General features: G+C 38.0%; 2 protein-coding genes across 2 annotated transcripts in view; one reads left to right on the forward strand and one right to left on the reverse strand.

Moving 5' to 3' along the window:
- The first annotated feature begins 333 nt into the window (after positions 1 to 333).
- Positions 334 to 1,983, forward strand: ngrn (neugrin, neurite outgrowth associated). The gene is made up of 3 exons (XM_037684214.1): positions 334 to 799; positions 907 to 1,017; positions 1,102 to 1,983. Exons 1-3 carry the CDS (start codon positions 573 to 575, stop codon positions 1,685 to 1,687), a joined length of 924 nt encoding a protein of 307 aa, XP_037540142.1. The 5' UTR covers positions 334 to 572; the 3' UTR covers positions 1,688 to 1,983.
- A 3,446-nt stretch (positions 1,984 to 5,429) lies between these two features.
- The window catches only part of sort1b (sortilin 1b), an 18,030-nt gene continuing 10,963 nt past the window's right edge, over positions 5,430 to 12,496 (reverse strand). Inside the window, exons 11-20 of the mRNA XM_037684496.1 lie at positions 11,984 to 12,090; positions 11,758 to 11,860; positions 11,487 to 11,667; positions 10,456 to 10,646; positions 10,178 to 10,367; positions 9,729 to 9,845; positions 7,512 to 7,620; positions 7,314 to 7,426; positions 7,060 to 7,189; positions 5,430 to 5,489 (exon numbers count right to left, since the gene is read on the reverse strand). Coding sequence (XP_037540424.1) covers positions 5,430 to 5,489; positions 7,060 to 7,189; positions 7,314 to 7,426; positions 7,512 to 7,620; positions 9,729 to 9,845; positions 10,178 to 10,367; positions 10,456 to 10,646; positions 11,487 to 11,667; positions 11,758 to 11,860; positions 11,984 to 12,090 — 1,301 coding nt within the window. The remainder of the gene's footprint in view (positions 5,490 to 7,059; positions 7,190 to 7,313; positions 7,427 to 7,511; positions 7,621 to 9,728; positions 9,846 to 10,177; positions 10,368 to 10,455; positions 10,647 to 11,486; positions 11,668 to 11,757; positions 11,861 to 11,983; positions 12,091 to 12,496) is intronic.

Consider the following 12,496-nt stretch of genomic DNA (forward strand, 5'->3'; position numbering starts at 1 on the left):
TATATATATATATATATATATATATAAATTATATATTATTTAATTGTTATGTTTGTATTATGTATTTATTTATTTCATCTTGTCACATTCCGTCCTCCACCGCACTGCTGAAATAAGGACAGATGATGACCCGTCCAGGGTGTACCCCGCCCCTCGCACAGTGATTGCTGGACATGGGCACCAGCGACCCCCGTGACCCAAAATGGAATAAACGGGTAAAGAAAATGGATGGATGGATGGATGAACGATCTATGAGAAAAACTAGTTCAGTGAACCGGAAGTATAAACTACAATGCAAACTTGAGCATGCGCATTAAAGGTCATAGCAGTGTGTGCGGAAGTACTTTCACGTGCCCTTTTACGGAATATACATGTGAAGGAGCGGAGGCATTTAGTTTAAACCCAATTGTAAAATTTAAGTACAATAATTATAAAATACCCCTCTGAACTTTAGGGGAGGACGATATATTTTTCTCTAAACAGCGGAAGTCTGTGTTTTTAGTGCTAATCTTCACTGACACAATTTCTTGTTAGCATAGCAAGCTAACTAGTATGATCCACCGTCTCTGAGCATGATGGCCCGACATCTTCAGGTCTTTTCACTGCTCTCCAGGCTTTGTACTCCATCTTCAGCAATCCCCTCAGCTTCTTTGAAACGTTGCAGGTTCGCCAGCAAAGACAGCCGTAACTCATGGATGGGACATGCGTATGGAAAAGGGGCCGCCCACAGACTCAAATACAGAGATGATGGAGAGCAGGAGCTGGATGATGTGGAGGACAAGCTCCAGGCTTTGCATGAGTAAAAGCTATTCCGTTTTACAAATATAAACTATAATCACATGGAAAATGCAGCGTGTGTGCTATGTCATATCATTTCGACCATCTTGTCCCATGTTTTCATGTTAGCGCTCAAAAGAAGAGGCAGAGGACAGTAAAGTACCATATACTGAGGAGGAAGATGACTCCATCAGGACCCCCTCAAAGGACGTTAACATGGGATTCTATTGAACAAATAAGGTGAGAGTGCTCTGTCTTACCAGTTCAAAGGACTTTTGTATAAGCACCCATTTAAACAAAGCTCCTGCACTTTTTTTTTTTTAGATATTTGAAGAGAGAGCAGCCAGAAGAGTGGACCGTAGAGCGCCTGGCTGAGGGCTTCTCTGTCACCCCAGATGTTATTTTCAGGGTCCTTAGTAGTAGTTTTACCCCCTCTTCTGACAGAAAGGCCAAGCAGGATGTCAAAGTCATGACTCAACATAAGCAGCAGATGTTGCCTTCAGGTGCAGGGACACAACAGGGCAAACTGAAATTGCCTAAAGGTCATACGCAAGCTATTCTCCCATCAGGGAATAAAGAAGTTGCTTTGATCTCTGTGACTGGTCAGGCTCAGTTGGTTCAAGGAAAGAGCTCAGACCCTTCAGGTAAAAGTCTAACCTCCGTCACTGTTCCCACCACCCAGCTGACAAGAGAGCAACGTGAAGATGCCACCCAGATTAGGTCCTTAGCAAACGAGGTCATTATTAGTGCCCAGCTCATGGAGGACTTGGAAGAGGAGGAGATCTGGGATCGGCAGGTGCTGACAGAGAAGGAACTTGAGGAGTTTTTGGAAATGGATAAACCTCCTCCTGCAGTGCAGGCTGGCAATGAATTCTTTGACGAAGAGGGAACCTTTCTTTATAGATTATGAGAATGTGTAGTGTTGAGGTGTAGGATGAGTGTCAAAATACTTATCAGCTCCGTGACTTCCTGCATTGATTTTTACTGTTGCATATGTTCATAAGTCGTAAACAAATGTTAAAGCTAACTGAAATTTTTAATTATTTGTTTGTAAAATGAAAAACATTAACAAAACACCAGTAAATATTGTAATAAAAAAAAAAAATCTACAGAAAATAGAAGTTATAAAACCTGAAAAATTCTGTGCATGAACAAAGCATACATTTTGACCTAGTTGTAACCTAATAAAATGTTCAGTTTTTCATATTCAGCCTAATTTATTTTGTAGTTTTATGTCCATGAGAAAAAAAATGCAAACAAAAGAGGAAGATATGAATTTATTGTCAAACCCAAAAGGTAATTGCATCATATATACAGAAATGAATAACAGCAATTATGTCAAACTTTTTGAATATTTTCAAAACTTTCCAAAGGACTTAAATTAACAGCAGTCTAGCAGTAAGGAAACTAAGGTAACCTTTACAAAATACAGTAAAGCATTTATTCACCTCGTCAGGTGTCTTCCAGTGTAATGCAGCTACATAGTAACCTGATCCCTCTTCGTTTTTCATATTAAGTTTAGTTCCCCGTAAAACCGCCTCAGCTAAACTTGTTTTTAATACTAACTAACTAGACTCACATTATTTTGAATTACTTTATTTTAAAAAAGTGATTTCAGTAGTTAACATGCAGTTTTTAGTGGAAGCTCGTATAAAATGTGCTGCTCAAACTCCAGATCAACTCGGACAAAATGGACTAAACCAATTAATTATTAGCTTATATATAATCGATGCTGGCCACATTAGATTATCAAACCAGGCACTTAAACAACCACATCCAGTTTACTGCACTCTGTACCAGCTGGTCATAAATAAATTAAACCTGCACAAAACAAAGTATGTAACATTATAGACAAATAACTGCAGTAAATGTTTAAAAGAAAGGAAAAAAAAAAGACTACACATCATGAAGGACTTGAGTCATTAAAAACTAACAGTAGTTCATTGTACAAGACGAGGAATAATCCTGTAATTTTAGATTTGTCAGATGCATAAAAAAAAAAAAAAGGATGCTTGTGTCGCAGCTTATCCAAAGCCATCTGTTGATTTTCAAACAGGCTACAACAATTACTATGCTACACAACATTTACAGCTTCCTGCATTGCTTCTAAGTTTCCATCGCCAAATTATATTTTGGTTAAGTGTCGCAAAATATATGTTACATATCTTGTAGAAAACCAGTTCATATGATTACAAATATGGCATCCAAATGATTACAGTGTTCACTCCTGTCATGATAGATCATATTTAGGAAACGTGTTCAACAAACTCCAATATACAAAGAATCTTGTGCTTTCAGGAGTAAAAGCTGCAGTCAAAGTTTTAAACCAACTGTCTTAAAACAGACATTTTACCATTCTGGGCATCGACACATTTATTTTGCGCAATGGAGCCACCACAGAACAAACAGACAGTAAGAGGTGCTGTGCCAAAAGAATTACTTAGCATGCATGGACAAAATGCTAAATATAATTTTTATTGCTTTCAAACCTACTAGAAATGGAACATCTTGCTTGTGCTAAAGGTATTCTGATAGTCTGAAGTCTGTATTCTGTGTATTGATTAAAGTTGGAGCTTTCATATTCAGTAAAGCTAAAAACCAAATTTTATACCAAATAGGAAACATTAACAAATATTTCAATAAAAAGTAGGGATTAAGACTTAAGTGATCTGAGAAATATTAGCCAGAGAGGTTTTTCATTGTCCACCAGATTAAAATAAAAAAATGTGAAAGAAACAAATATATATTTACAAGTGCATTACAATACAAACAAATCTTCAGCAGAAGTGAGAACTTCCAGGTGATGTCTTAGGTGATAGGTAAGCAGAGGAGGAAGATTTGTACAACTAGTTCTCCTTCAAAGCCTGCTCTGGTTCTGTCTGACGCTGGGCTGCATCAGTTCCTTATTTCAGCAATTAAAAAACTAAACATTTAGCTAAAACCTAACAGGACTTCCTTCATGGTTCTCCTCAGCTGCAGCGTTAAATCTCAGGAAGTATCCGAACATTCAGTCAGCTTCGCAGATCCCAGCAGAGCGTCTGGTCCCAGTGCTGCCGTTTCTACTCAGGCGTTAAAGGAGGAAGTAACCGGAGAGAAGAGTGACAGGAACAGCAACCGACCACAAGGTGGACGGGAAACCTGTTGCTCAGTTGTGTAACAGGTGTCGCCTGCTATTCCAGCATATCCTGTTCAAACATTAGAGAGCATACCAGTGAAGCCAGAACCAACAGAGGAGAGCAAACAAAATGATGGCTGTGTTTACACATATCTAACTCTATAACCAAACTGACCTCCATCTGCATCATCTAAACCTGAAAGTACCCTTCTTCTCTTTCTTCTTGTGAAAACCGCTGCAAGTTTTTCCAGCTTGCTTTTGTATAGGCGTCAGATTTCAGTGCTTTCAGACTGAATCTGAGTGAGCTAAAGTCTGTTTCATGTTACTTATTGACTCAAATTAACCTGAGCCTGGTCCTGTCCCTAGCTCTAACCAGAATCTGACACAAAGACCAGAATAATTACCCGTTAACAATAACTGGGGTCATTTAAACATTGTGAGGCTGTTACTTTGTGTGTGTTAACTGTGTTAAAATGTTGTCTTGCAGAAAGTTCCCGAAGCAGCAATAACTGCAGCAACGGTTGAGTCATTAGGCAATATGTGTTTGTTCACACATCAGTGTCACAACCATGCACAGAACCCTTTCAGAATAAAAGCAGAGCTCAGCACTGCTGTAATATGTAGCAGAGTAATTATGATCTACAACATGGGTCTGCAGTTTGTGGCCCTGGGCCCAACCTGTGGTTCCTTATTGATCAAACATAACATGGAAATAATAGTTTAGATGGTTTTAATAATCACAACAGGAAAGGCTTGATTTAAAAGGTTTTCTTATTTTGTATCCTGCAATTTGTGAGTGAACCATTTCTGTGACAGAATGATTCCATTAATGCAAAACACAAAGAAGGGGAGACGACGTACAGTTTTGCACACGGAGTACTATATTATAAATCATAAAAATAAGGTGATCTGCAAAAAAATTGCAAATCATTTTTTGAACATTGAGTTTTAGAAACAAATACTTGTCTTAAAAATTATATTGAGTTGCAATAAATGAAAGCTTGTTCTTTTATTGGAGGAAATTTAACTCGCATCTATAAAAAAAAACATCTGTCTTATTATTTACATTAAGCTTTAGTTTTCAAAGGGACTACGGTACTTACTATTCATCACAAATAGAAAAGACTCATAAAGGCTTGCATGTTCCAGCAAACTTTATCAAAGGGTGCAGAAACAAAACTTATTTTATGTTAACGTATAAAAACACTGCTAAAAGTCATAATTACAAATCTTACATGTCAAAATCTAACAAAACTATTTTTAAGTGGTCTTTATACAAAACCTATTAATGAGCTGCAATATCTTGATTTCAATCTCAGACAAACTAGTAAGGCAGGAACGGCTTTTCTGTTTGTAAAGGTTGCAGACCAATGACTAGGGCTGGGCGATATCTCAATATTTTTTAAATATCGATAGATTTTTTTCGCAATATAAATTGACATTATTTCAATATAAACAATATAGTTCTACTAGAAAATCCACCAGTTCTGCTGTTCTTTCTACTCACACATGGCCACCCTCCTCACTCACTCCAAACTCAGCCCCTACCCGCGCACTCTCCCTCTGCTTCCTGCTTCTCTCCAGGTGGAGCAGCTCCCTGCAGCACGTAGCAGCCACAAAAAAAAAAAAAGGATAGAGAGCGAGTCGCAGAACTGGTGAGCAGGGGAAAAAATGGCTCTGTTATTTGGAGATTGTTCGGATTTAATTTGTCAGATGTGCAACAGAAAAATGCCGAAAATAAGTCCTGACGAAAATGTTCAAGCACAACAAATCATTTTCACTGTTTAAAGCAGCGCCATAAGTGGAGTATGAAGCGTGTGTTAAACTTGGTGCTGCAGCTCTAGCTGTGAAGCTTCCTTCCCTGAGACAAACTACGGTACAAAACTCTTACCTGTGCTGTGTCTTATGAGAGGTGACGTGAATAAAACAGCTTCTTATATCACTAAAGATGCGATCCTTAGCGGCTAACAAGTCGGCTGTTAGCCGCTAAGGATCGTGTCTTTAGTGATATGATAAGAAGCTGTTTTATTAACGTGGCGCTACCTCCTCTCACTGCAAGACTTGAGTCTGTGGACAGTAGTTATTTTTCTGCCCGTCTGTGCAGCCAACTTCATGCAGCCTCCCCCTCCTCCCTCACAAGCAGACTCTCACTGCTGCAGTTCACACACGCTTACTAACAGTGAAGGCGGTGCAGCTGCGGAAGATTATTATTTAATATCCATCCATCCATCCATTATCTTTACCCGTTTATTCCATTTTGGGTCACGGGGGGTCGCCGGTACCCATGTCCAGCAATCACTGTGCGAGGGGCGGGGTACACCCTGGACGGGCCGCAAGTCCATCACAGGGCCTTTGTACAGTTATAGCTAGTAATAAATGTGCCTGTGTGACAACTGGCACAAAGCTTTGACTCAGAAATATATTTTTGTTATTATTTTATGGAAAGAAAAAAATATTGAGATGTATATCGTATATCGCCATTTTTCTTAAAATATCGAGATATTAATTTGGGTTCATATCGCCCAGCCCTACCAATGACCATGAACAATAAAATCAGTTTAACAAAATAAGTTGTTGTGTTTTTAGACAATAAGCTGAATAAAACAATATGTTAGCTGAGAGAATATCCTTGTAGACATATTTATTAACTGGTCTGAGATCTGTCCCTCAGGAGCATTAGTTAACATATCCAAAGTTATTTTAAAACTCAACTTTATGAACTTAATGAAAGTTTTGTTTGTTGGACGTAATGATTCATAAGACAATACGTCTTTAATTGAGAACAACTTTATTATAAATATTTTTTTTCCTCACTTGAATGGTTGAATGATGTCCATTTATGAAAAAACAACTTATTCATACTATTCAGCATTTAAAAATGTCTACTGAAAGATTTAGATCAGCTGCGAGCTTTAAGTGCAGAGGAGCGTCTGATTAGTACGCAGTTTGTGTCTTTGTGATTTATTGCAGTCCTTTGCATTATTCATTTTGAAATGACATGAATATATTGTGCAGCTTTACTCCCAATGTTGGAGGTAATAATTAAACCTAAGTATTATGTATTGTTATAAACAGAACAACTCTTAAAACTAAATTATTCTTGGTATGAAAATGTGAGTTTGACAGAAAACCTGGTGTTTGTGTCTGTTGTGTGAAATTCATTGTACCTCATCAGAGTCATCGTGAAACACTATTTTGCCATTCTGAGCGTGTTCGGTCTCCAGTGGCTCATCCATCTCGTCTGTCGCACTGGCCTCAACATGCTGCTGCAGCACAGAGTATCTGTGGACCAAAAACCTGCAGCGCACAATCAAAACACAATTTATAGGCTAACACTTTTGTTAAAAACAGATGGGATGAAGTTATTTGGGTCATCTTGTTGACAGGTTTTAATTGTAGCAGGAGTAAGGAGCACACTAACCTGCCGCCGCAGACGTATTTCTTGACAAAGAGCACCCCTGCTGCAATGCTCAGCAGCATGACGAGGACCACAGCTATCACAATGGCTGCAGACTTGGAGGAGTGACTGCTTTTCTGTAGAGAACAGAAAAACAAATGTAGGAAGAATGCCAAAATGATCATAGATCAAATGAACATTTTATTTAGCAGGGGTACTGACCTGAAGGTCTGAGGTCACCTGGTCACCGACACACCTCTGTCTGAGGTCGATCTCTTTACGATCAGGGACAGTTCCTCCCTCACATTTATCTCCAGGGATTTTTCTGTAGCTGCGAATCGAAAACACGTGATTTTTATGAAAAGGTAACTGAAGATTTGTAACTTGACTGAGTGGCTTTAATTTAAAAAAAAAAAAAAAAAAAAAAGTGTTTTAGGACATTAAGAAATTACTTGTTTGTTTTAATAATCTGCAACTTACCAGTAATCTGTTTCGGTTCATTAAAAGTCTGATTTATATATGTTGAGACTATATAATCAATCTGCACTGACTAAACAGACCTCCCAACTTTCCATGAAGAGAAATCAAGTTAACGTTTGTTATTATGGGAGTAAAACTGGTCAAAAGTTTCCATTTGGTCTGCGTTCACTTTTACAACTCACCGGCACCCAGATCTGCTTCCTCTAACAACTGCATGACAAGTACTTCCTCCTCGTTCAATCAACACTTCCTCTCTTCTTCTGACACACAGCTCAAAGCTGTTGCTCAGCATCATTGTGTGAATGTTTATGAAGCATTCACACTATTGAGATCCTTTTTTCTTCCATACGTTTTTCAGCATCTTTCTCGTTCCAGTTTTTGTGCTATTTCAACTAATCATATCAAAATGTTCAGCTCTTTCAGGAGAAGTGTGCTGTGGCATTTGGTATTGGTGCAACTTTAGCTTTTTTGAAATATTTAGCCTTTTCTGCCACTTGTTTTCCTTCAAAGGAAATTAAGTGAGCTCATTTTACAATACATCCTTCAAATCTTTAGATGTGTTTACAATCTTTTACTGCTCCTTTCACATTTTGTTCTGGTTCAGCTTCCTTGTGCAAATTTAAACTTTTTCAGCTACTTTCAGCTAATTTCAGCTGTTTTGTGCTCCTTTCAGATTCGTTCTGCTAACTACAACACTGTTGTGCTTCTTCTAATTTCTTTCTGCCAATTTCAGCTTGTTATGCTCCTTTCAGCTTAAGTTTCAGCTTTTTCTGCTATTTCAACAAGTTTTTATGATAGTTTTAGCTTTTTCAGCTAATTCCACTTTTTTCTTTTTTTTAGCTCATTTTAAACTTTTTGCAGCCTAATTCAGCAAAAATGTGCTCTCTTCACTTCCTTCTGGTAATTTAAGCTTATTTCTGCTTTTTTTTAGCTACTTTTCAGCTGGGTTTTTTTGTGTTGCTAATTTGTGCTTTTTTCAGATAATTTCCACTTTTTTGTGCTAATTTCTGCTTCTTTCAGCAAACATGTTCTTTCAGCTTTCTTCTGCCAATTTAAGCTTGTTCTACCTGTTCAGCTACATTTTTAGCATTTTTTAGCTAATTTAAGATAATTCAAGTTTTTGGTGGGAATTGCTGCCTAATTAACTTCTTTCTGCTAATTTCAGCTTTTTTCTGCTAGTTTCAGCTTGTTCTGCTATTTCAGCTATTGTTTAGCTGTTTTCAATGCTAATTTTACCTTTTTCGGCTAATTCCACATTTTTTTTAGCTCATTTCAGCTGTTTTTCAGCAAGTTCTTCTGCAATAAGCATTCATACTGATTTTTGTAGGAAATGCAATTTCTCTAGTTACATTTAGTTTCCTTTCAAACATAGTAGAAACAAACCGGTGAAAAAGACAAAAAAAAAATACATATATGACTGTTTATAAAAGAAAAACTAGAGTTCCACCAACATGAGTTTTTATCTGGTCAGTGCTCATCTTTATCAGTTCATCATCCAGTATATTAGATAAAAACTTGTCAATTAATTATTTTACCCAAGTCACATAGCTCATCATGAAACGACTCGACATGTTTCTCCCACACACAGACATTATAAACACGCATGCACATGGCCTATGAAATTACAAAAGACACAGTTTTAATCCGTTGATCAAATACAAAAAGTTTTCGTTCTCGTTTTGTCACTTAGATGGTTCTGATTATTTGTTTGTCTTCTAATGTTTTAGCTTACGTTAATTTTTAAAAACAGCCAAATTAACACCACAATAACCAACACTTGAGCAAGCCTGTGGGTAAAATAAAACTCAATGAGGAAAAACAATCATCAAACACGCAAAATCGTCAGTCAAGTTATAATGCATCAGTAATTAAAGGCGCTAACACAAGCCGACACATACAGGATGTGCTGCTTTTTGACCCATCTGTGTTTTTCAGGAACGCAAGTCTAATGATACTTACCCAGTGGTTATCAGCTTTTCCTCTTCACCGTTCAGACAGAACTCCAACACTTTGCCCTTTAGATCTGGCTGCTCTTCACACTCAGACCTGTTCTCTTTACGGTAATATCCAAAATCACTGCAGAGTTAAAAAAACAACATCATGGTATTTTTGTTTAGAGGATGTAAATTACACTTTCTGTCACTGTCATTACTCAGCTGTTTGGTTTAGTTCTATGAAGTGTTTAAGTTTAGTTTTAAGCCACAAATCACTTAAAAAAAATTGAGCTGAGCCAAATAATAACTTGGGTCAAAATGAAGCATCTTAAATAACACTATCTAATAAAAATGTAATTTAGTTTCACTTCTTTTTAAGTCTCTAATATAAAAGAATAAACGTAATGCTGCATGATGCTGACCGTTTGCAGTCACCAAAATTAACCAGGCTGATGACGCTGTCAACGGTCTTACCACAGGAAGTCATCCAGGGTGCATGGACAGGGAGTTGGCTGCGTATTAAGCTTATAATCCCGTCCATTCCAGCAAACAGAGTCTTTTCTGAGGCGCAGAAACTTCTCTTTGTAACCCAGCATGCAGCCGTCGTTCGGGTCACTGATGTCGTCGGAGTGGGCCAACCACTGCACGTAATCCTTATCATCACCTAGAAACACAAGCAAATTCTTACAAGTGATCAAAATATGAGGGAACCGTTTATTCTTTGACATCAGAAATGATCTGGTGTCACATACAGTCTCTGGTGAGGAGATCCCTGAAGTCGATGGTGAAGGAGACCCAGTACTGGCTTAAGAGGTTGTCTCTGTAGCCCCAGATGCTAACCATCATGGAGCGAGCTCCTGGTTCTGATGCCAACCCAGTGAAGTAGATTGGGTCTGAGGTGAAGTTGTACACACTCCAACACTGCCCTTCATCAGTGGAAAATCTGTCAGGACATGAAAGATACATTTCACACTATATTCCTGCTCTCATCGTTTTTTGAAAAGGTTTTATAATCTGTAAAATTTGCTAAGTACGCACACAGATATAACATAGAATCAGACATCAAGTTGCCCATCATTCTGCAGGAAATAATGGCATTTGAAAACAGAGATTCATTTAAGTTCAAGTTTATTGTCAGTTGCATCGCATGTGGTGCATGAGGTGGAACGAAATTATGTTCACAGGGTCCCAGTTACATCCAAAAATAGCAAAATATAAATTATAAAAATAAAAACAGTAAATAAGGATCTAAGATATATGTTAAACGAACGCCAAACGGTACACTAAAAGATCTCAATCATACGCTAAACACCAACAACGTAAAACAATACGGTGTAACAACAGCAGCCCGAACATCACAGGATCCTTCAACGCGTCACTTTTCAAAAATCCAGACTTCTACAGACTCAATTTTTTTAGATTTCCCAGTCAACTTTTGAACTTTAAACTACAAACATTTACTGTTAAAAAACAAAAAAAAAAACAGTTCAGACTGTAAACAGAAACTCATGTTCTCAATAATTTTCCCAGAGTTGAAGTTTGATTTAATACAATGTGTACTGCATTACAGTGTGGGGTGGGTACTCTGCAGCAGACAGGAGATCTATTCAGAGTCATCAACACCGCACACAGGATCACGAGCTGCTTTATGCTGTCCCTTAATGGAGCCTGCTCTCGCTAGGATAGCAGAGCTACAAACATTTTCAAAGACCCATCACACCCTGGCTGGTCAGACAAAACCTGATAAAGAGCGCATACTGTACTTGACACGCCTCTAACTCACTTGATCTGGTTGATAAGTTCAGCGCGGTCACTGCTGCTCTCCTCCACGGCCACCAGCAGTCCTCCCGAGTCCAGGATAGCATAATGATGTGGCCCATCGAGCGCTTTAATCCAGCTGTAGCCACCATCGTCAGACACATACACGTCAGAGCGCATCACTGAGATGGCATCCCCAACACTGCCTGTTAAAACATTTTAAAATTTTCATCAGGCAAAGAGAAACCACATTTAATATACAAAACATGTAAGCGCAGTAAAGTCGGTGTGATTACCGTGAGCTAAGATAAGACCCACAGCATTTGGCTCAGACAGAGGCAGCATGGGGACTTTCAGCTTCATAGCAGTGCTGTAAGCTGCATGGATGTGGAGACTGCACTGTAGATAAAAATATAAACAGTTTGTTGTCACGCTGCTTCTAGTGTCAAGCTAAAAAAAATGTACACAATGATTGAGTTTTATTTGACAGTCATCCGGTTTTTTTTTATGTTTTTTTTTTACTTTGTTAGGGTCTCTGGCTGTTGCGTCACACTTGGTGTTGGCAGGTTTCCTCAGGGGAACCCATTCCCCTCCCTGGTCAAAGGACACCACAGACTGCACAGAGTTATCTGAAAACAATTACAGGCGGTTCAAGGCCAAACCAGAAGCAGTGATTGGAGGGAGAATAAAAACAAACGCCAAGTTTTGACCCATCCTATTCTCTTCTATTCTCTAAGAACTATATTTCACAACAAATACAATGTTTTCTCCATGTTCTGTAAAAATCTGACTATGTTTAATAAAATGTTTACAATAAAAACATTTAGTTTCCACAAAAAGCCCCAAAATAAAAAGCTTTCTCCATCTGTAGCTTTAAATCTACAAATAGTTTCCTCCAGATTATAGCTGTACAAACAAAACCCAACAGAAAAATGTTCACAAACCATCTCGTTTAAAGGCCCAAGTTTTTTTTTTTTTAATGATATCTATCTATCTATCTATCTATCTATCTATCTATCTATCTATCTATTTAGA

Source organism: Nematolebias whitei, chromosome 11, assembly GCF_014905685.2.
Source record: "Nematolebias whitei isolate Nwh7 chromosome 11, NemWhi1, whole genome shotgun sequence".
Classification (NCBI taxonomy): domain Eukaryota; kingdom Metazoa; phylum Chordata; class Actinopteri; order Cyprinodontiformes; family Rivulidae; genus Nematolebias; species Nematolebias whitei.

Bases quoted from the DNA above. Each gene is read 5' to 3' on its own strand.
- ngrn (XM_037684214.1), top strand. From the start codon at position 573: ATGATGGCCCGACATCTTCAGGTCTTTTCACTGCTCTCCAGGCTTTGT. The intron at 800-906 runs GTAAAAGCTATT...TTTTCATGTTAG, and splicing joins AAGCTCCAGGCTTTGCATGA to CGCTCAAAAGAAGAGGCAGA. The intron at 1,018-1,101 runs GTGAGAGTGCTC...TTTTTTTTTTAG, and splicing joins GATTCTATTGAACAAATAAG to ATATTTGAAGAGAGAGCAGC.